At 28.1% G+C, this 27602-nt stretch overlaps 3 protein-coding genes across 5 annotated transcripts in view; 1 reads left to right on the top strand and 2 right to left on the bottom strand.

Annotated features, from left to right (window-relative positions):
* On the bottom strand, positions 1–23946 carry LOC135929081 (uncharacterized). 2 transcript variants are annotated; one of them, XM_065465574.1, is made up of 6 exons: positions 23835–23946; positions 9406–10248; positions 7024–7119; positions 1536–1730; positions 556–765; positions 1–456 (listed from the first exon to the last, which is right to left on the bottom strand). In XM_065465574.1, exons 2-6 carry the CDS (start codon positions 10165–10167, stop codon positions 247–249), a joined length of 1473 nt encoding a protein of 490 aa, XP_065321646.1. In that variant the 5' UTR covers positions 10168–10248; positions 23835–23946; the 3' UTR covers positions 1–246. The 2 variants fall into 2 exon arrangements, with proteins under 2 accessions (XP_065321646.1, XP_065321647.1); XM_065465575.1 differs by lacking the exon at positions 23835–23946 and adding an exon at positions 18529–18687.
* Positions 14049–15494, top strand: LOC135928857 (uncharacterized). Its single transcript, XM_065465321.1, has one exon. It carries the CDS (start codon positions 14049–14051, stop codon positions 15492–15494), a length of 1446 nt encoding a protein of 481 aa, XP_065321393.1.
* LOC135929080 (receptor-type tyrosine-protein kinase FLT3-like) overlaps positions 22986–27602 on the bottom strand; it is a 16845-nt gene continuing 12228 nt past the window's right edge. The window contains exon 13 of one of the 2 annotated variants that reach the window (XM_065465573.1): positions 22986–23132. In XM_065465573.1, coding sequence (XP_065321645.1) covers positions 23057–23132 — 76 coding nt within the window. In that variant the 3' untranslated portion in view covers positions 22986–23056. Of the gene's footprint in view, positions 23133–26183; positions 27064–27602 lie in introns of those variants that run through there. The other variant, XM_065465572.1, reaches the window with a different exon arrangement.

The raw sequence follows: 27602 nt of genomic DNA, 5'->3' as shown, positions 1-27602 counted from the left end.
ATGATACGTTATTTTAATTTACCAATATCCTAGATTCACAACAAAAAAATTTAAAAAAAAACAATATTTTTTTATGGTTCAAAGTTTCAAAGATTGAATTTAAACCCAATGACAAAAAAATTAATTTTTAAAAATTTGCTGAAGGTACTTTCAACTGATAAAGGTGAATTCTGATGGAGCAACTTGTTAAATGTTATTAGTAGTTTAGCATAAAAAAGAACACTTCCGAACACATAAATATCTTCATTACGACACTTCGCTCTTATTTGTTTTAATAGAAAATTTGGTGTAAGCACGTTGGAAGTCTTGGATAACCTTGTTATTAACAAATATAAAATCGTTCGCTAGAGCTTTGGGATGGGTCACTTTGTTGACTAAGGTAAACGCGCGGGCGATCATAAAATTCTTTAGGTTAAAACTTCCTTGTCTGACGTGGTAAAATTCCACCGACAAAACCTTTTACAATGAGATATAAATTATATATATATATATATACAAGAAAGAAAGAAAGAAAGAAAGGGGCTAAAATTATTTTTCTTCATTCAAATCCTAAACCTTGATAAACACTTTATCGAACGGAACTGTCATTAAAACGTCAAGCTCGGATCCTTCGATATCCAGGGAAAAATAATCTATTTGGGTTTTGTTTAAGGCTAATAGCATGGAGTAAAGCGGGAAACAGGGCATAGCTTTTCCGATCGTCTCCTTCTTATTTGTCCCCGGGTGTATCACGTGGCCCAAATTGAAATGTTCGTAAAACGGTAACTTTTCGTTGGGATCGTTTAATATAATATTTATACAACATACATATATATATTACGGTACTAAATTATGTTTGTAAGGAGTTTAATAAATTGCGGCGGGATTCATGGCTTCATTAGATCTGAACTTTTAAAGTAAACTTTATACAAAACTTAAAATCGTGGTTAGAATAAATACTTTAAAGATCTCATTCTGTCCATCTCCCGCGAATTTCAGACTATTTTGTCGTGAGTTTTTGTTAAATTGATATAAAATTAAGGGTAATCTACAAGTTTATGACAAAATTGCTTGATATCATAGATAGTGTCGTTAAAAGGCCAGATTAAGATTATAACCAAAATAACAGTATCCAAGCCTAAAGATTTTGCTCATAGCTGACAGAGCAGAAATGCTCGGACACCCATTTGCCAAATTTCGATGCTTAACATAACATAATTTTTTTTAGCTAAAGTCTATAAACCGGCCGTTTCGAAAAATCGACCAAAATTAGGCTTTTTAGCAACACTAATCACAGAGATGGTAATTTATATCACAGGGCTTGCAACATGGGGACGCGATAAAGTGCCGCAAATTTTAGGTGGAGTAATCTTAGACTCTACTTAGTCAATATCCATTTTATAATTGAAATCATTTTGTATTTTAGCCATCTTAGAAAATCTCAGTGTCGTTAGGATTAGGGGGAGTTTCTTAGCACTTTTGATTGCGGTAATAAATTTAACATGGTATTAGAACTACTCTAGTAATAATCTTAAAACATAAATAATATTACTCACTATAAGGGGACTGGGTTTGATGCTCATGCAAGAGTTGATGGAATACGATTTCCTCCGTTTTCCCAACAGTAGATTGAAATTTTTGGCGTCCGCTTCGACCAAGAGACCTTCCCATTTGAACTCCCTCTCCAAATACAAGGAATTGGAACGGGTTTCTCCGTCTAGTGCCCCGCACTCCACGAAAAAGCCAGGTTGCTTTTTTAAAAAAAATAATAATAATAAAGTATCCGAAAAATTGATAATTATTCACGTCATATTATTGATCGATGTATGCTCTATTAGCAATGTATAGCGTTAGCCTTAGGGACAGATATAAAATCAAGCTGATAAACTGCCTAATTTCTTAAAATCTTATTCCTTCTGAAATTATGAATGTTGGATTTGTATTTATCGCATCTATCCTTTAATAGTTAGACAAATATGAGATCTTTTCGAAATAGTTAAAAAAATATATAAAATATACCAACTATTCTACCTGTAAACATTTTTTTAGGGAGTATTATAAGGTCCCTTGCTTTTTTTTTACCTTGAATTTATAGTGACGCGATCGCGATGGCGATTTAACAGTTGATCGATTTTTTAAAAATTTGTTTATGACATCAATCATTTTTATTTTGTCAATAATTAATTCTATCTTTAATCGAGATAATTTGCAATTCATTATTATTTTAACTGATTTAATATATTTTGTACTTCGGTTTGTTTACTTTTTATTTACAAATCAATCTAAATACGTCAATCAATTAACATACACAATTAACAATATATTAAAATACAATTTATCATATTATTGATTGCATCTTGAGGTTAATCGATTCTATTACATTAATATCAATTCAATTCAATTCAATTCATAATAATAATAATCGAAAAAATAATGATTTAATAAAATAAAAATCAATCTCGTAGACAGAATTTAACTGTCAGCTGTTAAATAGCGATCGCAATGGCGCCCACTATGATTTTCGAGGTTACGCTTTACTCAGCCATCAAAAAATAAGTTAATTAATTGGCTAATTTTAGGATAAAAAATTTACAAAATAAATTATTTGTGCGTATTACTATTTTTGATTTTGTTATATTATATTATATTATTATATATTATATTTTATTATATTATATTTATATTTATATTTATTATATTTATATTTATATCTATATATTTCTATTTCTATTTATATTTATATTTATATTTATATCTATATTTATATCTATATTTATATTTATATCTATATTTATATTTATATTTATATTTATATTTATATTTATATTTATATTTATATTTATATTTATATTTATATTTATATTTATATTTATATTTATATTTATATTTATATTTATATTTATATTTATATTTATATTTATATTTATATTTATATTTATATTTATATTTATATTTATATTTATATTTATATTTATATTTATATTTATATTTATATTTATATTTATATTTATATTTATATATATTTATATTTATATTTATATTTATATTTATATTTATATTTATATTTATATTTATATTTATATTTATATTTATATTTATATTTATATTTATATTTATATTTATATTTATATTTATATTTATATTTATATTTATATTTATATTTATATTTATATTTATATTTATATTTATATTTATATTTATATTTATATTTATATTTATATTTATATTTATATTTATATTTATATTTTATATTTATATTTATATTTATATTTATATTTATATTTATATTTATATTTATATTTATATTTATATTTATATTTATATTTATATTTATATTTATATTTATATTTATATATATATTTATATTTATATATATATTTATATTTATATCTATATTCATATTTATATCTATATTTATATTTATATTTATATTTATATTTATATTTATATTTATATTTATATTTATATTTATATTTATATTTATATTTATATTTATATTTATATTTATATTTATATTTATATTTATATTTATATTTATATTTATATTTATATTTATATTTATATTTATATTTATATTTATATTTATATTTATATTTATATTTATATTTATATTTATATTTATATTTATATATATATTTATATTTATATTTATATTTATATTTATATTTATATTTATATTTATTTATATTTATATTTATATTTATATTTATATTTATATTTATATTTATATTTATATTTATATTTATATTTATATTTATATTTATATTTATATTTATATTTATATTTATATTTATATTTATATTTATATTTATATTTATATTTATATTTATATTTATATTTATATTTATATTTATATTTATATTTATATTTATATTTATATTTATATTTATATTTATATTTATATTTATATTTATATTTATATTTATATTTATATTTATATTTATATTTATATTTATATTTATATTTATATTTATATTTATATTTATATTTATATTTATATTTATATTTATATTTATATTTATATTTATATTTATATTTATATTTATATTTATATTTATATTTATATTTATATTTATATTTATATTTATATTTATATTTATATTTATATTTATATTTATATTTATATTTATATTTATATTTATATTTAAATTTAAATTTATATTTATATTTATATTATATTATATTTATATTTATATTTATATTATATTATATATCTATTAATATTTTTTTTGGAAATTTAAACGTTCTACAAAATAGTTAAAACGTAAGTAAAAAAAAAATAATTACAATCACCAAGGGTTATTATCAAACTATTGAGTTATTATATAGCGAAAAATAAATATTAAAAAAATTAATCAGGACGTCTCAAATAGTGTTGTTAAACGGCTCGTTTTAAGCCGATTTTTAAAAACGGCTAACTCAATATTTTATCCAGAGGAATACTACGCAAGCGCGAAGATTTTGCTCATAGAAGGAACAAAGGTCTAGACATATATTATCGAAATCCCAAGGCCTAGGTAATATTTTTCTGGCTAAAATATTGAGTTAGCCGTTTTAAAAAATAGGCCGTACCGTCTATCGCCTTAGTCGGCAAGAGCGCGTATTACTCAGACGATTTAAATAACGACCAAAATTTATTTTTTTAAAATATTTAAGAGGCGGAATCACGCGATCACCTTCGCGATATTCCGTATATCATAATCCGTGTCACGGGACCACCTAGTCGGCTTCAGATAAAAATCTGGTCCTCGTTAGATTCGAACCCCAGATGTTTGTGATTGGTAACTTAGCTCAGTGTCGGCTAGGCCCCAAGGACGATACAAGGAAACATCCACACTTTTTTTCGTACAATAATAAATTAAATAAATGAACGGAGAATACAAATTTTAGTGAAATTTTTTTTATATAAACTACTCTAATTGTGGGTTCGAACCCAGCACAAGGAACACCATTTTTTTTCTTCTAAAGCCGGCTAAGGCGGTTCCGTGTTGCGGAAGAAGATATATATAAAATGTAGGAGGCGATATTCAATGATTCCGGGGTTAATATCAGAGTTGTTAGAAGATACTTTTTAAATGGATCTAAATACAGATACATTGTCTATAACAATATTTAGGTACAGATATTTTAATCAAAAATCTATCTAGGTACAGATACAGATACCACATTTTTATATCTAGATACAGGATGATCTAAAAAAATGATTGGGTTTAATAGCATTTTAGTAAAATTCACAAATAGCGGAGCGAGTGACAAATGCCGATAGATCCCAAAGAATGAGATATCATTAAAACATATGGGTGTGTATCATCAGTATCTAATTTTTATCGAGCAGGAACTATGTTGAATAAAAATTATACAAGTATTTAACTAAAACCATAAATAGAATAATAAAATATAAACTTGCATAGGTTTTAATATAGTGTTGCTAAATCACTCTAACTTTGACCAATTCCAAAGTGATTCCGTCAAGTTTTTATCCTAAAGATTCAGTTTCTAATATCGAAGTTTAGGGTTTCAACTTAGAGGTTTCGGCCTAGTTTTTAGGCTAAAAGCTTGGCTGAGCTTTATTGGAATTGGCTAAAGTTATGCGACATAACCAAGTAGTTTTAATATCAACCTAAAATATTTGGGGAATGATGAAATTTAAAATATAATAGATTTTGAAAAAAATTAAAATGCGCTCGCTACGTCATGCACTACGTCGCTACGACATGACGTAGTGAGGGCACGTGACGTAGTGAAGACATCAGAATTACGTAATATAGATTAAACAACCCACTTTTAGAAAACAAAAAAAACAAATTGTCATCTTTTGATTCTTTGGGGAGACCGGGGTAGAGTGGACTGGGTAACAATGTTAGCGTGAATAATAAATTAAAATTTTTGTGTAAAATTAAATATACACCTTTTTTTTATAGCATAAGTTAATAGTTTGGCATAAATGACTGGTTTTTCTATATTTTGAAAAAAAATTCAGATTTTGACACATATTAAATTATAAAAAATCTTGAATTTACTAAATGATTGGAGATTTTGTATATACATTCATGGTCCTTAAAGTTTTACCTTTAAAGTTTATTGGGCGGTTTAAAAGATTAGAGCTGACAGCAGGTCGTGCAACGATGATTTATATATAATAAGTATCTTTTTTGGGAGGGTAAAACAGCTATGAGTACTGTTTTTATATCGCATAACTTTAGCCAGTTCCAATAAAGATTAGCCAAGCGTTTAGCCTAAAAATTAGGCTGAAACCTCCAAGTTGAAACCTAAACTTAAATATTGGAAACTAAATCTTTAGGATAAAAACTTGACAGAATCATTTTGGAATTGGTCAAAGTAAGGGGATGCTATGGGTAAACCATGTTCCATCCTTATAATTTATTATACATTCTTGCCTTATTTGTTATTGTATTGAGTTTTTTTTTATAAATTAAATATAATAAATTAGATTTAAAAAAATATATATATTAATATTTTGTTCAATAAAAACAACTAAGTTATGTTTAATCTAATTTTTACGCACATTTTTACCCTTGAATTCGTTGTTGGCGCGAAATTCTCGGCGAAATTATACAAAATATTCTGTAATTTTTTTTTGCATTCTTTGCCGCGAATTTTAAGCAAACCGTAAAATCAGCTGGGTGTCTAGCAATTTATTTATCCTAGGTATGGGGTAAAAATGGCCGAAAATGGCATACTTCGAAATAAATAATCGTAGTTTCATACAAAAGTATTTTAAGGTACCAATGCCTTCCTTTTAATTCTTTTTATCTTGTAATTGAATATCTACAATGTGTTTGATTTTGCTTTTTTTTAAATACTTTTTAAGGTAAAAATGTCAAAATACAGACAATTTTTTTTCCCCAGTCTCCTCTTTAACCCGAATTAAGTTAATCATGATGGCAACATATTATCGAATCCTAGAAAATTTTTACAGAATTAGCCAGCATTTAAAGAGGAATTGAACATCAAATTAAAAAAATATATATGGAACTCGAATAAATAATTATTACAAACGTAGTAAATATTGGTAAAATATACTTTGAAATCGAGGTAAGGTCTTATAGCTTCGATTTGCCCCATGGAAAAATCTTTCTTGGCCGGCTCTTTTAATATATATTCGGGGTACGTCGAAGGCTTAAAAATTGATAAGATAATAAATATCATTATTTATAGTGTAATACTCTTCTTCTTCTTCTTCTCTCTCTCTTCTCTTCTTCTTCTTCTTCTTCTTCTTCTCTTCTTCTTCTTCTCTTCTTCTTCTCTTCTTCTTCTTCTTCTTCTTCTTCTTCTCTTCTCTTCTCTTCTCTTCTTCTCTTCTTCTCTCTCTCTTCTTCTTCTCTTCTCCTCTTCTCTTCTCTTCTCTTCTCTTCTCCTTCTCTCTCTCTTCTCTTTCTCTCTTCTCTTCTCTTCTCTTCTTCTTCTTCTCTCTTCTTCTCTTCTTCTCTCCTCTTCTCTTCTCTTCTCTTCTCTCCTCTTCTTCTTCTTCTCTTCTCTTCTCCTTCTTCTTCTTCTTCTTCTCTTCTTCTTCTTCTTCTTCTTCTTCTTCTTCTTCTCTTCTTCTTCTTCTCTTCTTCTTCTTCTTCTTCTTCTTCTTCTTCTTCTTCTTCTTCTCTCTCTTCTTCTTCTTCTTCTTCTCTTCTCTTCTTCTTCTTCTTCTTCTTCTTCTTCTTCTTCTCTTCTCTCTTCTTCTCTTCTCTCCTCTTCTCTTCTTCTCTTCTTCTCTTCTTCTTCTCTCCTTCTCTTCTCTCTCTCTTCTCTTCTCTTCTTCTCCTCTTCTTCTCTTCTTCTTTTCTTTTATTTTCTCTTCTTGTTTAAGTAAAGACCCAACAATTCTAATGCCATTTATTCACTATTAATGGGAAAAGGTATCTTACTTTATGTTAATAAGTTCCATTTACCGTTAAAGTAACGGCAAAACTGATTTATTATTATAATATTTTTTATTTAATAATATTACATACTTAATACTTTGAGCGCGACTAACTTAAGATTTATTAATATTGATAAATGATTGTTTTAATTATTTTATATTAAAATATTAAATAAATATCATTTTGAGTAATGAAATGATTATTTTTATACGTGGAAATGTAATTCATCATTATAAAAATGTTCATTTTTGATTATTAGATCAAAATATAGAAATTCTTAGGTATATTTAACCCTTCTACAATTCCGCCCTTATATTTTCATGGTCTGGCTTATGCGCGTAACCCAATTTGTAAACGTCTCCTCATTGCCTTGCATGGCAGCATAGAATACGGAGAGAGCTTAGCATTCTCGGATCTTCCGAGGTTGTTTGAAGTTTGAATTTGCCAAAAAGAGCCATTGGGTCCAGGAAGTCTGCTTCCGTACAGATTGCTGCAATGTTGCTAAACAACTCGTTGTCAGGTATGAACTTCGAAGAAACTTTGCAACTTCCCTCTGTTAGGCCCTGTCATCGCTACTAAATTAAAGGAAAATCAAACTTGACAAATTCGGATCATGTAGATGGAATCATTCGAATGCAACCGTCGTTAAGGAACTTTACTTGGTTATGAGCGTTACATTTGAGGGGGAGAATGATATCGTGAAAGAATTTTGTCTTGGCCACCACGAAAATATAAGTGTAGAAATGTTGAAGGGTTAAATATTGATATTTATTTAAACGGAACATATTAACAACTTTAGATAAGAAAAAAAAATGGCGAAACAGAAAAAAAAACATATGTTTGAACTAAATATGTTTTTATTATATCAATTTTGAGGGTAATGAGGTGTAATGGAGATGATTGTGAACTAATGGGGACGGGAGTATTATTTTTTTTAAAAAAAATGTTTCAATTCATCTATATGATACAGCAATAAACGGCAATGTCTTACTAAAAAATGCATATAATATATATATGGTAGTAAGACTATAATTCTAATCCATTTTGCTTAGAGGGGAGGGGTCGCTTACTTCTAAAAGGAATGGCTTAAAAATATATTCGCCTAATTTTCTTCTCCAGCAGAAACCGTTTTCTGGAGCGATAATTAAAGCTATTCCTGTGCCTACTGTAATTCTGCCAGGCCCCTAGACATATTTTTCATTTTTCACTTTTAATTTTACCGGGGAAAGTTAAATAGAAAGAGATAGGGGTTCGACTTCAAATACTAAATTAAAAAAATAAATAATAATAATTGAAAACAGTATTGTTTGCTTTATATTGATCATAGACCTACAGAGGTACCATTTGCACGGCCAGGCCCGGTTTTTCTTTCAAAAATTTTATACGGACCGGACCGGGTTTTATATTTTAAGGGGCCCGGTCCGGTTTTTAAAAAAAATTTACAGGTCCGGCCCGGGTATATTTTAAAAAAATTAAAAAAGGCCGGGCCTGCCAGGCTCTGATACTTGATTGATTTTGTTATAAAATATAAATAAATATTTTTTTTTACCGGGTAAATAAAACCCTCGCTAAGGGCCCTTATAACGCTAGGATCATCGGCCGCCAGTTTCCCGCTAAACAATAAATCCAAATCCCTGAATTTGGCCCGGGGTAACGTTATAGCGTTAAGTTCGAATTTCGTTTTATTTTGTTTACCTACCATGTTCGCTAACCTGACAAATTTGGCGGAGGAATTCGGGTTAAATTTTTTAGAAGAATTCGTTTTCGCCCTTTTTACGGTCGGGTTTATATCGTGCTTGATTCCCATATTCGAATCCTCCCGACTATTATTTATTCCGTTTTTCGATATCGACGACATATTAGAAATTTCCATTTCGATATTTTTGCCAGATGGCTTAGCCGTTATTTTGGTACCGCTCGATTTATTCGGCAGCGGAACGCGTTTAGAAGGGATGAGGAAGATGAAACGTATAGAATCGGCTGTCGGCGGAGTCGCCATATTTATTTGGAACGAAAAGGATTTGGGAAGAGATGAATCTTTATAAGATTCATTTATCCGGGTATCGGCTCCCATGATATTCTGACTACCACTGTTAGGAGAAGGTCGTAGGAAGCTTATTTTAACGCCATCTACACTTTTACGAATCTGAAAGGGAGAATAACCTTCGCTGGGCAACCAATTGGTATAGTTTAAGACTCCAGAATATACATGCTTTTTTTTGAAGACGTAAAAATAAGTCAGGATTAACGCGACAGGCACAAAAATGTAATAATACAACTTGGGGGTCTTAGCGAAACGGATCAATACCATGTGTTTTCCTCTGCTGAATTTTTTATTTTCCTCCAGGAAGAGAAGGATCTATCCAAATCGGATTCCCTCTTATGATTGGCGCTTATTCCAATTGTTTGATAAAAAAAAAATATAGAAATCGTTTAAATTTTTTTGTTACTTCTTTCTTTTTTTTTTTCAAAACGAATAAAAAAAAACAGCTGATATTCTTTCCAAAACTAGATTTAATTGATCTGTACAATTTCGAAAAATAGTCCAGTTTGAGAACCCTTTAAAAAATATAGGCCTAGAGAACTGGCCAAAGTGGACCTCTGTTCCCATATTTATATGCGAAATTTGGAGATTTAGGTAATATTTATTTTGCCTTAAAATCTTGACTCAGCCCTTCTTTTCGTTTTAAATCGAGGTTTTCGGGACAACACTTGCTCGAAAGGGTGTTTGCTATAAATTCGCACCCAATTTTCTTTATCATTTTTGAAAGATATTAATTTAGAAGTAATCAAATTTATCTTTCTTTTTTTATTAGTAATAAACTCTTTATCGCAGAAAGAGCTAATTCATGGTTACATCGATGACGTAATAATAATAATAATAATACCTAGACTGACGATAAAGAAAGAAAGAAAGAAAGAAAGAAAGAAAGAAAGAAAGAAAGAAAGAAAGAATACATTCATAATAATGCACGTGAAAGCGTCGCTGAATGCAAATCAGCTGAATCCGCCATTTTGGTAACCCTTCTCATGTTAAAAAATACTATTAAATTGATAACTTGCTTCCTTAATGATCTCGATCATCAGGCAATTCTTTAATAAAGTTTGCCTCAGACATGGGAATGAAAGTGGCCTCACGGGTAACCAAAATGGCGTCCCCAGCTGTTTTTATTGATGAACAACTATTAAATGAATGCATCGTTAGCCCTAGCCTAGGTATTATTATATGTCATTGGGTTTATAATAAGTAGCAAATATGGCTTCCCCCCCCCTAAATGTCCTCTCCAACAACGCTAATTACTATGATTTTAAGTATGAAATAGAATAAAAATAAAATAAAATAAATTAATTAATAATATATACCTAGTGGTGGGATGGGTGGAATATAATAATTCATAATAGAAAAAAAATATGATGTTTGACGTTTAATTGCTCAAAATGTCAAAACTTATTCATTAAAACAGCGAAATAATATATAACAAGGTATTCTAGAAAATAAAAAATTTGAAAGCTAGAAATTTTTAAAAACGAAAATAAACAATAGAACTGTCACAGCTGTTTAGCGGGGGTTAAATTTTTAATCCGTCGTAGCGGTAACCTTTTTTTTTATCCGCCAAGGAAAGAAGTTTTTTAAATAAAAATAAAATAAAAGAAAGAAAGAAAGAAAGTTAAAAGAGTTTCAAAATCAATTTTAAACTACATTTTTTTTTAAAATTTAATTTATTCCTAAATATACATGGGTTATTAAGCCCCGCCGACCAAACCTAAATATATTTTATATTTTATTAAAATTTTCTTTTCTTTTCTTTTCTTTTCTTTTCTTTTCTTTTCTTTTCTTTTCTTTTCTTTTCTTTTCTTTTCTTTTCTTTTCTTTTCTTTTCTTTTCTTTTCTTTTCTTTTCTTTTCTTTTCTTTTCTTTTCTTTTCTTTTCTTTTCTTTTCTTTTTCTTTTCTTTTCTTTTCTTTTCTTTTCTTTTCTTTTCTTTTCTTTTCTTTTCTTTTCTTTTCTTTTCTTTTCTTTTCTTTTCTTTTCTTTTCTTTTCTTTTCTTTTCTTTTCTTTTCTTTTCTTTTCTTTTCTTTTCTTTTCTTTTAATTATATATATATATATAGAATATTAGATATAGTATGTTAATTATAAATTTAATATTCTTTTAAATAAATGTGACAGTTTCACTTATATATTTTAAAAAATAATAATTATTAATTGAATATAGTTTTAATTTCTTTTAAAATTTATATTTTTTTTAAAAAATAAAAAATTTTTTAAAATCTTAAACAAAAAATGATACTAAATTTTATAAATTTAAAGCTAAATTCAATGACAAAGATAAGTGGGATTAAACTTCGAAAAGATATATATTGCTTATAATATTATCAGTGTGGTATTAAAAAATTATAACTTAAAATATTTTTTAATAAAATCTGTTTTGTTAGCATTTACGAAAATAGAGAGGAAAATTTTAGACATCTTATTTCTCAATAACAAATTTACCTGTTTATTTAAAACTTTTTAAAATAAAATTAAACCGAAAAAAAGGGGATTAAAATTAAATAAATATATTAAAGAATTATTTGTATTAATTATCGTGAAAATCGTAAAAGATAGAAAATAATATAATTTTTTTGCCTTCACACCCCTGGTAATCCATGATATAAATTGATTTCTAAATATAATAAAGCACTTTGCACAAAAACGTTTTTTGATGGCATTGGCAAAAAGATTATTTTCTAAATCATATGACAAGAAAGATTTTTAATTTTTTTCAATAATAACTTTAAAACTATTTTTTTTTTAAAAAAATAATAAAATAAAATAAGAAGAGATTTAAGCACCTAACCAGGGATTTTCATTGAAGAGGGGGAGAGGGGGGGGGTGAGAGGAGGATATTAAAAAATGATAATTAAAGTAGGTCTATAAATTAATCCAATATTAAAATATAATTTTAAGGAATATTCAGTATATTTATAGATATAAAATTAATTAAAAATCATTTTTTGTAGATGACTAACTTTCGTTAAATTTTCACTCATTTAAAAAAGATAAAATAAAAAAAAATAATAATATGAAAAATTTAAGTTTTAATTGTATTTTTATAATGGGTAAAAGCGATTTTTGATATTTTTTTTTATCATCTTTTTCATTAAATCATTTTTTTTAAAGTGATTTTTTTTTTGATTTTCCAATACTAGCAGAATATATATATAAATTTAGAGAAAAAAAAATTCTGTAATAAAATTCTGATGTTTTTTTTTTTGTAAAAATTGTATATATAAAAATTCTTAGGCTATAAAAGGTTATATGAAATCGTTTAGGACGTTTAAAGTGTAATTTATAAATTATAAGCAATATAATAGTTTTCAAATATATTAGGTTAATGATGCTTACTACCTTAAGGTACTACCTATCAAATGTGAATTTTGTTCATTTTCCATTTGGATAGGCACTACCAAATATATTTATAATATATATTTGAAAAAGCTGATTTTTGGAAAGCCTCTATGGCCTAGTAGGCAAGAGCTTGGCTTATTGATCCCATAGTCCCAGGTTCGAATCCCGGGAATAATCATGTTTTTTTTTCTTATTCTAACTTGGTGGTTCCATCCTTGGGGGATGATATATAGGAGGCCGGACTCGACCACGTGATTCCGTATTAATACATTAAATAATAAGACATTTTAATAAATTTTGGTCGGTATTTAGCAAATTAGGTTGGTATTTAGAATATTTCCATACATTCACTTGGTGGTAAGCATCATTATGGAGAATAAATTTACAGGTAAGCTACAAATAGCATATCTTAACATTAATGGATTGATGAATAAACTGACAGTTCTTTTAAGGATGTTAGATGCGGAAAAAATTGACATTTTGGGCATCCAGGAAACCCACTACCCTGGAGATATTACGGCTAATTTTAATGATTATAAAATGTTTTGCTCGGGCACTACCTCCAATAGTTGGTCGGGGATCGCTTTCCTCATTAATAAGAGAATGCAGAAATATGTCATGAAATTTGTACCCATCTCGGAAAGGTCTGTTATACTTATATACGAACTTCAAGCCTACAATAATCGTAAATTTCGTCGTCCCACCTAAAAGAAATGAGCGATCAGCCTTTATAGATATAATGATTAACATAATACACTCCTTACCAGTGAGATATAACATTATAATATTAGGTGATCTAAATATGAATATTGGCAGGGAAGTAGAATATATGAACAGAAATGTCACTGGGCATGCCACCTTAATACAAAGGAATAGTGAATACAGTAAGAAATTACTGGATTTCTGTAGTAATAAAGGTTTTAAAATTGAAAACACTTTTTTTAGTCATGGAGATAGGAGTACTTACACATTTGTAAGAGCTCAGCAACAATCACAAATCGACTTCTTCATCTCGAATATTCATCGTTGGTTTGTTGATGTAAAGGCTCTAACTAATATAAACCTATCAGATCATAGACTGCTTAGAGCAGTTATTATGATTAAAAATTTATGTGGGTATCATAGTGGAAACAGACAATCTTCAACTAGTTCTAGCGCTACTCCCTCGTGTAATGGTATAACTCGCAAACTAAATAAAATAAGAACATTGGATGATGCAAGATATTTTGATCAAGTATTAAGTGGGAAAGAAGCCAACTACTTGAATACAATTAGGCTAGAAAATGTTGAGAAAAGTTGGAATCTTTTTAAAGATGCTCTTGTTGATACATATAAAGTCCTGCCAGAAGTAAGTCTTATCCCAAGGAAGGAATGGATGGCGAATGATACCCTGGAGAAAATAAACCAAAGAACAGCGAATAGCTCTAATAAGGATCTATGGAAGCTGATACAGAGATTACTGCGGAGAGATAGACGAGTCTATAGCGCGAAGAAAGCTTTTGATATAGACAAAGATGTGAGAGAAAATAGACTATATGATGCATACAAGAAATTAAAATATTTCTGTAAACCTTGTAGCTTTAAGAAGATACCCTCTATCGTATTAAATAATGGTAAAGTAATAATTGACCAAGATGAACAAATGGCGTTGTGGCTTGATTATTGTATTACAGTTTTTGACGGGCGCAAAGTAACTAGACCAACTAGCTTAAATATAAATATTGCTTCACCCCAGTCTGGTTTCTCGGTAGTTGAAATAATGAATGTAATAAAGAAATTACGAAACAATAAAGCTCCAGGGCTCGACAACATTACTGCGGAGTATCTAAAGATAGCACCGAGAACGACATCTTCTTTCCTTCTGGCCCTCTTCAATAAAATATGGGAAAGTGGAAGTACCCCAACAGAATGGAACAAGTCCTTTTTATGTAATTTTTCCAAAATTGCAAATCCCCAGAAATTTACTGATTATCGTGTGTGCGCTCTTACATCTTGCGTGTCTAAAATATTTATGGTACTTATAAAAAATAAAATTGTTCAATCGACGCCTAATCTTTTTCCTAAACATATTTGTGCTTATAGGCCAAATAAAAATATACTGGAACCTATATTATCTCTGAAAATAATAATGCAGAAGTGTCATAAATACAAGATACCCTCATTCTACACATTCATTGATTTTAGTAGAGCATTTGACAACGTTAACCATGTAGCTCATTGGGGAAACGCTAGCAGAATGTGGTATTGAAACCCAAATAATTCGAATCCTAAAAAATCACTATTCAAATTTATTTGCTTGTTTCAAAATAAATGATAAAATCTCTCTCTTCTTCAGGATTAAAAAAGGTGTAAAACAAGGCTGCACCCTCTCACCGCTGCTTTTTAACATAATAATCAATAAAATAATAAAAGAAGTACTGGGAGCTGCTGATCTAGTTGATATAGGATCAAATGAGAACATTTTTTTTTGTAAATAGGATAATATCCTATGCAGATGATATTGTAGTAATCTCGAAAAGTATTGAAGAGACCAAGAAGCTACTTTATCTAATTGAGACAGTGAACTATAGAGTTGGACTTAGGATCAACTTTAACAAAACAGTTATTCTTCCCTCCCCAAACGCGCCTTCAATTCAAGATTTTACAGTTAGAGAGAATACAGTAAAAATTGTAGAGAAAATAAAATACTTAGGTGTAATCTTAGATAATAAAGGAAGTTGTAAAGATGAGATGAAGACGAGAATACAGAAAGCTAGAGGTGCGTTCTATAGATATATGAAAATATGGAAAGCTAGGGAAATCTCAGTATTTACTAGATTGAGGATATTCAACTCGTTGATAGTTCCAATCGTATTATATGGTGGGGATATCTGGGAGGCAAATAAAACAGAGATAAGGCGTCTTCAATCTTTTATAAATAATTGTCTTCGCACTATACACGGGATTTCCTATCTAAGGGTTATCTCAAACTCGAATCTTTGGAGGAAGTCTACTCACACACCAGTGAATATTACTCTTAAAAAACGATGGATTCAGTTCTTAGGGCCACATAATAAGAAATTCAGATAATAACTTAGTCCATGATGCCATAACATGGCTGTACTCATACAATGGAAAACAATACACAAAATACAAAACATTATGGTATTATAAAACAATAAAAGATATAATGGACTTAAACGTGAACATAACAATTCATTAAACTAAATAACAATAAATAGATCCATTAAAAAGCTGTTTCGCATCAAGAATAGTTACCTCTAATATGAATAAAAATACATCTCAGAATTCAAGGTTCACTATAATTATTCAATAATCCCAATCTTAAATCCCTATTGTAATAAATTTCAAAAATTTAAACTCATTATTATCAAATATTTCCAATATCAACAGACATTCATATCCTCTTATAAATTCCTTTGCATTTCCTTACTAAAAGTTGTTCTAATATAATAAAGATTTTTTATTTAAAATTGTCCTCAACCCACCATAATGTAATTAACTTTCACTGTAGTTCTTGGGTATAGCCTTTTTTTTTGTCCCACTCCCTTTTAAATAAGCCTATAGAGGTTTAAGTAATGTTTTTCGAAATGTTACGCCTACAAGTACGTGCGGCTTGCCCACAAACGTGTATGGGCTCCCCATATTTTGCCTTTTATACCCAAATTAAATTAGATCCAATAAGATGGAAATGAGGAAAACCTAGCGTAGCTCTGTTGCATTTCAACACTAGAGGGCATAAGCGCTATATATCACGTATCACGTATATTACATATATCGTATTGAAGGGGGGAGGATATGGTAGCGGTTTCGCGATCTCTCAATTTTTGTATCATTTACTTACAGCGGATTCTTTATTAATCGAAAAATAATAATTTGACCGGAAATATATTCCGATATTGTAGAATACCGTCCACTATAACATAGCGGTACCGTCCACTATGTCAAAACGGGTAGATATCGTTGTATAGGATCTATATATTAGTGAAAAATACTTGACGCACGCTCACGCTTCCTTCAACTCCTGGTGAGTGACGAAATTGCGCCTCGCGTAATTTCTGGCGTTGTTAATGGATGAATTTACCCATAATTTTTGTTGAACGGCTCCATTTTCTATACTCAAATATTTTTTATCCAGAAAAATATTAGGCAAAGTCCAAAGAATTTTCTCTCATATTGATGGCACAAAGGATTTGAGAACATCTATTAGAAGAAATACAGAAATTTCGTGGAATATTTTTCTGGGCTAAGATGATGAGTCTAACTGTTTTGAAAAAAAGCGCTGTTTAACAAACGCTTACCTCACCCTATAAACCTCAGACAATTCTGGCCATTTAATCTTTGTGTGATGAAAAGTCTATCATGAAAAAGGATGTATAAATTGAAAATATTTCAGCGGTTCTAGACAAGATTATCGGAAATTAGTAATAGCGCGGGTTATTTATTCTATTCGTATCGTAAATACATTTACGGTCCAAATCGAATTTTTATAATTTTTTAGTCAAATTTAAAATTCGCTCTCAAGTATAAATGATATCAAAACTGAGAGTTCCCATCCACTTATTATTACTTTAAAATATAGAGATTTATCGCAGAGCTAGCTATCTTTCTAAACCTTTGCCCGCTTAAACGGCGCGAACGTTAGAGCCGCTCTGCTGATATGGTCTTAATCTTAGAGAAAAAAAAATTATGGAAAAAATAAAAAAAAATTTATTCGCAAAAAATGTCTGAAATTTATAAGGGGGTGGTAACTGTGAAAAAATAAAATTTATTCTCTTGGAAAGTGGAAGAGATTAATTATTGAAAAATGGGATAAATGCCTCACTCCCCCTCTACAGATATAGCGCTGGGTTATCGCATTCAAGGATAAATTTCGGTAAAATCGAAATTAAGAAAAATATTTCAAATTGTAGACTATTCTGTTTTAACTATAGTGTTTGTTAAAAGGCTCGATTTTGAGCAGATTTTTAAAAAAAATAAGGCTAACTCCTCAACATTACAGCCAGGAAAATGTTGCCCTAAGGGTCGAGATTTCGACACAATTGATGTTTAATCCTATGTGCCACTTATGGGGAAAATCTTTAGGGCTGCGTATATATTTTTGGCTCAAAATTGAGCCGTTTAACAACACTAGTGTTAACCCCTATTTCCAACTTACAGATTCCCACGGATGGGGTATGATGGACCTTATTTAGAGATAATTGGTAATTTCTTTCCCCTATTTTAAATCTCGATAAAAATTGTGTTTAAAAATATAATTAAAATATAAGCTTCTTCTTTACCCATAATTTTATAGTGAGGAATTCAAAGAAATATCAATATGGAATGGATTATTTCAACCAGAAATCTTTTTTAGAGCCGTCGATACTATTTAATATAATATTTTTATGTAGTAATTTTATATATTTCTAACATATTTTTTATATAGTTTTGTTTTAATATTTTAGTTTTGTTTTATCATTTTTTTAAAAAAATTATCAAAAATAAAAATTGTCAGCTTAACTTTTAATTTAATAATTGCAAAATTTTTTTTAAAAAAATTAAAATTAATTTGGAAAATAATTATAAAAAATATTCTTCCCTTTTCACGGCTTAATAATTTTTTGTTATTTTTTTAAATTTCGTGCAAAAAAAAACACACAGACCTTGGTAAATTAAAAAAAAAAAATTTAAAAATAAATATTATAAAATTATAAATTATTTACCTATCCTATCAATAAAAATTTAATTTTAAGTTAGATTATTATTTTTTTTCAGTGATAAAAATTTTTCTTATAATATTTTAGAAATTATTAGGATATAGTTGGATTCTTGATAAGAGATCTAATAATTGTAATACTTGTTCGTGGCTTAATATTTTTTTAAAAAAATTCGGGCCGGGCCTTAAATTTTTTTTTAAAATATGTATTAATTTTATCAATTTTATTTTGAATTTTTTTTATGTAATAATAAAAATATTTGATTTTATTTATAAAAGCTAGACGCCGTATAACATAATTATCGTTCATTATTTTGAGTAATTATAAAAATTTTTTCTATATTTAAGTAAATTCGGGCCGAGCTGGGCTGGTATATTATTTTTAAAAATATTTGGGATTCGGGCCGGGTCGGGCATAACTTTTTGAACCGGGCCGGGTCGGGCTTGAAAATTAGGCACGATGCAGATCACCAATTGTAAAATAGTTTCAGGATTTTTCTAAAGTATTCAAAACTATGAATAACCGCAAAATCTATAAATGTTTCAGCTGTTAGAACTGATAATTTTGTTGAAATTTTTCCTGTAACTAAAATTACGCATCCCAACCACGAGGTTGCCCATACCATATACAATTAAAAATATATATCATTTATCCTTCACCTTACATATTATTTTGAGTTTATCATGCGTCTCGCAGTTTTTTTTATCTCATTATTATATTCAATGACAACTCTTGTTTTTATGGGGTTCACTTTAATTTTCCGATTCATAAATAATTTATATCTGAGCATCGACATGGGAAAAAATTCAGTGATTTTATTTTTCATTATCCAATTTCATGATTTATAAGAAACGTAATTTAGTATTTTATTGTGTTAGAAATTCAATTTTAAATAATATTTCTTTCTTTCTTTTCTTTCTTTCTTTTCTTTCTTTCTTTCTTTCTTTCTTTCTTTCTTTCTTTCTTTTCTTTCTTTCTTTCTTTCTTTCTTTCTTTCTTTCTCTTTCTTTCTTTCTTTCTTTCTTTCTTTCTTTCTTTCTTTCTTTCTTTCTTTCTTTCTTTCTTTCTTTCTCTTTCTTTCTTTCTTTCTTTCTTTCTTTCTTTCTTTCTTTCTTTCTTTCTTTCTTTCTTTCTTTCTTTCTTTCTTTCTTTCTTTCTTTCTTTCTTTCTTTCTTTCTTTCTTTCTTTCTTTCTTTCTTTCTTTCTTTCTTTCTTTCTTTCTTTCTTTCTTTCTTTCTTTCTTTCTTTCTTTCTTTCTTTCTTTCTCTCTCTCTTTCTTTCTTTCTTGCGTTCAAATTTAAGTTAAGATAGCCAAACTTCGGTAACTGTAAAGATCCGTTATTTATTTTATTGTATCCTTAAAAATGCTTATAAATAAAAATTAAGTGATACAAGGATCAAGATATAATTCTGTTTAAATATAATTTTAATTTTTAAAAAATTTGGGGAAACACCCTAACCCTAACCCGTTAAACGACTCGTTTTGAGCCAATTTTTAAAAACCGGGCTAACTCAGTATTTTAGCCGGAAAAATATTGTCTAAGCACCACCAGATTTCTTTGATAAAGAAAAATCTTCAGGCCTGCGTAATATCATTCTGGATGAAATATTGAGTTAGACACCATAATCATTCCAAGGTCCGTATTTTTTTTTTCTAGTGCTAACATGTTCATCTTCTTTTTGGTAAATATCTCTTATTTTGAAATAAATATATTTTAAATTTTAAACATTTAAATTAAAGAATGTTTTTCAAGTTTTTTTTGTATTTAGTAATCGTTTTCTTCCTTTTTAAAACCACTTTTCAACATAATATAATTAATAACTTTTTTGATACTATATAACTATTTCCGCATAATTATTTTTAAAGTTTTTTTTTTTGAAATTGATTATATCATATTACATGTAAAAAAAAAAGAAGTTATAAGTTATATAATATTCACAAAAATAATTATAATAGGTAATTAATTCATCTTAAAGTAAACAATTGAGAAGATTAAATTAAGTTGATCAGTCTTTACACTTATCCTTCCATGTAAAAAAATTTAAAAACCCCTTTCCAAGTAGAATCCCATGCTATCCTTAGAAATTATGGGTAAATGATTCATAGACTTCTGAAGATGACTAGTGTTGTTTGCTAATATTCTGGGTCCTAATTGGCTTAGCCGCCATGGATCACATGACACAATAGGCTACATGATTCGACTCAGTCTATTTAGATGAGTTATCGATTATAACACCAGCGAATTACGAATCTTATAAGGGTAATCGTTAAGATTAATTTATTTAAAGGATTTTATGAATTTATCACGATGGTTCTCTCTTCATATGAAAAGTGGCTGCAACTGCAAATAATGGAATGTGGAAATTAAAAATTTATTAAATTATATTTTTAATTGTATATGTTTTTAGAGGAGTCAAAATTGGCAAACAAGACTTTCAATTTATTTATAATAAATTAACATCACAACTAGAACTCACTCGCATATATAACAAAGACGTTTTAAAATTTAAATCATCCCTTCCACCTTACCACATAAACATCATTCACAAACGACGTCGTTATTTTTTTTTGATCTTTATCCTCGTTATCCATTTCATCTTGGGCTTTCTCGTCATAAATTAATCAGTGGATTTTAAAAATTTTATCGCAGCCGAACATTTACAGCCATTTAAAATCTAACTAGAATATTTATATTCGAACATTTTTTTTATTTCGCCACCAGAAAGTTAAATGACAATAATAATAATAAATTTTGTTTCTTTCTATTTGATATAAATAAACATACAAATCTCTTCAATATCGATAGTAATCATTTAAGATGTTACACTAAGGAATTTAAACTAATAATAAGCCACCTCCCACCACCCCTAAAAAATAATTGAATTATAACTGAAGTAAGTTCTCGGGTATAGGCTTTTAATTTTACCCAACTCTTCACTTCTTAGCCTATGGTGGACATTTAAATAACAGTTTCCGGACAATTGTGCTTACAGTCAGACTGGCCCACAAACGTGTGTAGGGCTCCTCATTTTTTCTTCTACCCCCTAAATTCAACATCCAATTTGATTGATTATGAGGAAAAGCTAGCTTAGCTATGGTTGCATGCCAACTAGAGGGTTTGGATATGATATCATATATCATATAATTATTTAAGGTGTAAGTGGAAGTTTTCCCAAAAAAAAAACAAACAATAATCAGCTGTTATGCAGCATAATACTAGAAATATTTTTTGAGGTTTATCTTCTAAATTTCTAATAACTTACATTGATTAAAATTATTCAAATTATTGATTCATTTTAGATGTCATTTATATGCAATCAATAATATTGAAACATACGAAACTACATTTACAAATATTAATACATTTAATCAGGCTAACTTAATCATTTTTGAATTTGTAATTTTAACAACTTACATTAAATATTAATGAAAAAAATTAACCTAATATTGCATTATTATGCAACTACATATATAATTGTATAATTAAAACATTTATAATTTTAAATAAAACCAACTTAATGTAGAATTTTATGTGACAAAAATTATATCGTTTCAAATTTGTATAACAAGTTATATATGTATATATCTCCTAATGGAAATATTGTTTAGCAGCAAAATATGAAAATTATTTAATTATTTTAGATTATCATTCTTAATGCAATCAGTATCAATGAAAAGAAATAATTTAACATTACATTCTTATGCAACAAAATGTCTAATTACATAATATTTCAAAATATTAATTATCTGGCCAATCTGTATTTTTTTTTAAAAAATTTATATGGAAAAGGGATGTTAAATTTTAAAAAAATATATCAGGAGTTCTAAGACAAAAATAATCTGAAATTAATAGTGCAGGGTTGTTCTATACTTGTTTGAATAAAAGAGAAGAGAAAGAAGAGAAGAGAAGAAGAAGAAGAGAAGAGAGAGAGAAGAGAAGAGAAAAGAAGAGAAGAGCGAATCTTTTTTTCTCCTCCAAATTTAAAATTCGATCTCAAGTGTATAAATGATTTAAAATTGAACGATTCCGTACACTTTCTAGTTTAAAAAAAAAATATAGAGATTATTGTGGAATGCAATTTTTCCTTGTTCTTTCTAATTTCGCCCTAATCAGCTCGCTATCTTTTTAACCCTGTCCGCTTGAACGACGCTAACGCTAGAGCGCTCAGCTGATATGGACTCAGGTCTTTAGAAAAATTTTACGAAAACAAAATAAATTAATATAAATATATTTCCTTTTTTTTTTAAAAAAAAAGAAAAGTTTGTTACAACAATGTCTATAAGGCTGCATTCAAAGTGGAGATGGATCTGTTTTTTTACATCCGTTCCGTCAAAAGTCATTCTCATTAAAAAATGATATAATATGTTCAAAGTGCGTCCGTTCCGCGATACCTTCCGTCTTAAAAATGGATCCGGCAAAATTTTATTTGGCGGAACGGAAATTTTGTTAAAATTGTTAAGAAAAAAATAATTTTCCAAATATATAATTATTCTTAATATTTAAAAAAAAAAAAAATTATTTAAGAAAAAAATATTTATAAATTATTAAATTATAAATATTTAGAATTTATATAAAACAATTTGAAATTATTTAAAAAGTATTCGATATCTTTCCATGTATAACTTTTAAAATATGTTTTTTATTTTAAATTTTGTTTCCACGTCTACTTTGAAATTTTTTTTTAATTTAATCCATTTTTAAAAATTAATTTCGACCAATCAAATAGAATGATTTAATCATTCTATCGGTTCTTAACCCATATTTTTAACTTACAAGAGAAGAGAAGGGAAAGCTATGAACCTTATTTAGAAATAATTGGTAATTCTTTTCCCTATTTTAAATCTCGATAAATTGTGTCTAAAACAATATTAAATATCAGCTTTTTACCCATAATTTTGTAATAAGGAATTCGAAGAAAAATCAATTTGGAATGGATCATTTTCAAATCAGAATGAAATTTCTAAAAGAAAAATTATTGCAAATTTATTTTAAAAATAAAAATTAATTTGGAAAATAATTATAAAAAATATTCTTCCCTTTATCACGGCTTAAATAATTTTTTGTTATTTTTCAAATTTCGTGCAACAAATAAAAAAAAAACACGCACAGACCTTGGTAAATTAAGATAAATAATAATAATACAATAATATTAAAAATTATTTACCTATATAATTTGTACACAGTGTAAAAATTTAAAATTTTAGATATATTTTTTTTTTCAGTGATAAAAATTTTTGTTCTTTGCGGGTTAATAATAAAAAATTATAAAATATAGTTGGATTCTTGATGAGAGATTCTAATAATTTCAGGATTTTTTTAACTGCAAAATCTATAAAAGTCCCAGCTGTTGGACTGATTAATTCTGTTAAAATATATTTTTTTTCCTATATCTAAAATTTATGAATGCCAACTCATGAGGTTAACTCCCTTCCCCTGGCCCTCTCTCAAAATTTAAAAAAATAACTTAAGCCTTCCTTTCCTTCCTTCCTTCCTTCCTTTTGCTCGTAGATGGCACAGAGGTTTGGACATCTATTAGCGAAATCTCAAGACTTTGGCTATATTTCACTGGCTAAAAATCGGCTCAAATAGTGCCATTTAGCAACACTAGATAAGTTGTATTAGAAGGGTGCTGAGAAGTTCCATGGGCTTGGGAAAATCTGAATTGATGGTAAATTTCATTTACTATTTGTGCCTATCCTTACAAGATCCCACGAGGGATTAATCAATATTTCTTTATCTAAACCTGTTTAATAAATGTATACCTATCTTACAAATAAGAATTTTTCCTTTTATTAAAAGAATTATTTATGATTTTTTAGTTTAAAATAAATTAATTAGGAAAATGACATTTTTTGTTGTTGTTTTATTTGCTATTATTTTTCTTTTTTCTTTTACTTTTCAACTCGTTTTTTCTTTTTTAAAGTTTACATTTTATTTATAAACTTTTTGTTTATTTTTTGCATATTCAAGAAAAAAATAGTAATTTTGTCTTAAATTTTTTTTTTGGTTTACGGTTGCCATTAAATTTTTATCAGAGACCTGCAGGCCCGGCCCTAAGCCCGGATTTAGGGTCGGGCCGGGTTTTATTTTATTTAAAAAAATCCGGGCCGGGCCGTGAAAAATTTTTGAAAAAAAAACCGGGCCGGGCCGGGTTTTATTTTATTTAAAAAAATCCGGGCCGGGCCGTTAAAAATTTTTGAAAAAAAAACCGGGCCGGGCGAATTGTACCTCTTGAGGTCTCTGATTTTAATAAAATCGTCAAATTTTTGGTTTTATCTTCTCCTCCACAAAATAAATTGCCTCAGTATTGCTTCTGCCTTGAGATCGCTTCCCGACAGCGCCTCGCATAGCTAGCTAGAGGGAATACACTCAGGGAAAACATTCTCCTCCTATTAACCTCATCCCCCCCCCCCCCCCTAAAATGTATTGGGAACAAATGATTATTTGGTTTAATCGAATTATACGCAGATAATTAGGCTCTGTAACCCTGTTAATTGTCTTCATTGCTATCCTTAATCACCGAGGCCTCTGATTACGCGTTTCGGCAATGAGAAACCGGTTAGTATCTATTCGATTATACAAACGACAACCGGTTTAACCGGCAGACATTAATCGGTAAGTGATTTGATTCGATAAAATTTTAAACAAAGGATTTATATGTATCTATTCGTTCACATATTAATCTCTTAACACAATATCTAATGTTATAACAACGTTTAGTCTACCCCACGTTTTCTCGCAAGTCAGCAAAATTCAAATAGATATTTGTGGTCACGTTTCTGCCCTGCCATCAAAACATATGTTAATGATAGGTACTTCCTTTTTCATTTTGGATAGGTACTGTTAATATTTATAATATATATTTCAAAAATCGTGATTTTTGGAAAGCGTCTATGGCCCGGTCGGCAAGAGGGTCGTCTCTAATCCGATGGTTATGAGTTCGAATCCCAGCGAATATCATGTTTTTTTTTCTTAATCTAACCTGGTGACTCCTTGGGTGGATGATATATAGGGGGTCGGACTCGACCACGTGATTCCGTTATAATATATGTTAAATAATTAAAGGGGTCTTATTACATTTTAATAAATTTTGGTCGGTATTTAGCAAATTAGGTTGTTGTTATTTATGAAATCGCTATACGTGACTTGGCAATATCTATCACCAACCCATAATATATTTATTTATAATTAGGGCCAGCTATAAGTATACAATTGATTATACTTATGTAAATTTTTTAAAAAAAATTGTAATTTTATTCAAACCATTTTATAAGTGACATCTTTTTTTAAAATTGACTTTCGGACAATAGGCCAAGATGGTTTCTTACAAATAAATTTAGTCCTACTGTCACCCTGTCAATCACCAATATTCGGTATATCAATATATAGTCATCTCTTGATATTATTATAAGCGAAATTAAGAAAAATTCGTTGATATAATAATTATATTTTTATTACAAAAAAAAAATCAAATCACTTAAGTTACAAAATATTAAAAAAAATTTTAAAAAAAGAAATGTATCTGTATCTGCAACGAATAAATAAATGCGAAGATAAATAAATTTATGTGGAGTAAAATGCGGAATCCGAGGATACGAGCGATATAGACTTTGTCACGAAATTTAAATCGCGGCAAAGTACCGGAAGTCCATCATTAACTAGGGGCACCCCCAGGTCACTACCGGAAAGGGACCGGTTAGAATATGAGTAATTTTCTGGAAGGTTAGAATTTTTGGTTATAATTACACCATCATCATCAGTTATCAACATCTTAGAGGACGATATCCTAGATACTGAATTAATCTTACGGTCATCCTCGATTACATTATTATTATTATCATCATCGACATCTTTCAAAGTATTAACTTTCACCTTTTCTATTTGTTCAATATGTTTAGAATACTCACTTTCGAGCAATTTAGGATTACTATCAGGAACGTTAGGAATTTCGTCAGACTCCGATAAACTTCTGTAGTAATTGTAGGTATCGTACTGAGAATCGGTTTCATCACTGAGCCGATTTTTGCTTATAATATCCGATATTCTCTTGGAACAATTATTAAAATTAGGTCTTCCCTCTGGGTCCTTGCTCCAGCATTCTAACATCAAATCGTATCTAAAAACAAAGGATTAATTTAAAGATAATCAAATTATGAAAAAATTTTTAAGAACATTTTTTTTAATAGAGAATGAATTTAAATTTTAGCTCCTTCTTCTTACCCTTGAATTTATAGTGGCGCGATTGCGATCACGATTTAACAGCTGATCGATTTAACAGCTGATAGATTTAACAGCTGATCGATTTTTAAAATCTGTTGAGACCAATTTTTTATTTATTAATATTAATTTTATCTTTAATTCAATTCATAATAATAATCTAAGAAATACTGATTTTAATACAGAAAAATTGATATCATTAAACAGATTTTTAAAAACTCTGTTAAATCGCGAACGCCACTATGAATTCAAGGTAACGCGTTGATTTTAGATAATCGTTCGAATCAAAAGGGATGTTTAATTGAGTGAAATTTTTTGATTGGTTGAAATATATTTAAAATTATGATGAAGATAATGGTATAATTTTAGTCGCTAAAACTTTTTTCACGCTAGATATTTTCTTCTTTGGATATCTCTTTTCACGTAAGCGTTTTATTT

Source organism: Gordionus sp. m RMFG-2023, chromosome 4 (genome assembly GCF_954871325.1).
Source record: "Gordionus sp. m RMFG-2023 chromosome 4, tfGorSpeb1-WG-v2, whole genome shotgun sequence".
Lineage (NCBI taxonomy): Eukaryota > Metazoa > Nematomorpha > Gordioida > Chordodea > Parachordodidae > Gordionus > Gordionus sp. m RMFG-2023.
Note: the sequence above shows the minus strand (reverse complement) of the source record. Positions and strands in the feature narration are given on the sequence as shown.

Excerpts from the sequence above, each read along its gene's own strand:
- LOC135929081 (XM_065465574.1), bottom strand. The coding sequence starts at position 10,167 with ATGGTATTGATCCGTTTCGCTAAGACCCCCAAGTTGTATTATTACATT. Across the intron at positions 1,731-7,023 it reads GACCTTACCTCGATTTCAAA|CAACCTGGCTTTTTCGTGGA; the intron begins GTATATTTTACC and ends TTTTTAAAAAAG. Across the intron at positions 457-555 it reads TCGATAAAGTGTTTATCAAG|GTTTTGTCGGTGGAATTTTA; the intron begins GTTTAGGATTTG and ends TCATTGTAAAAG.
- LOC135928857 (XM_065465321.1), top strand. The coding sequence starts at position 14,049 with ATGAATATTGGCAGGGAAGTAGAATATATGAACAGAAATGTCACTGGG.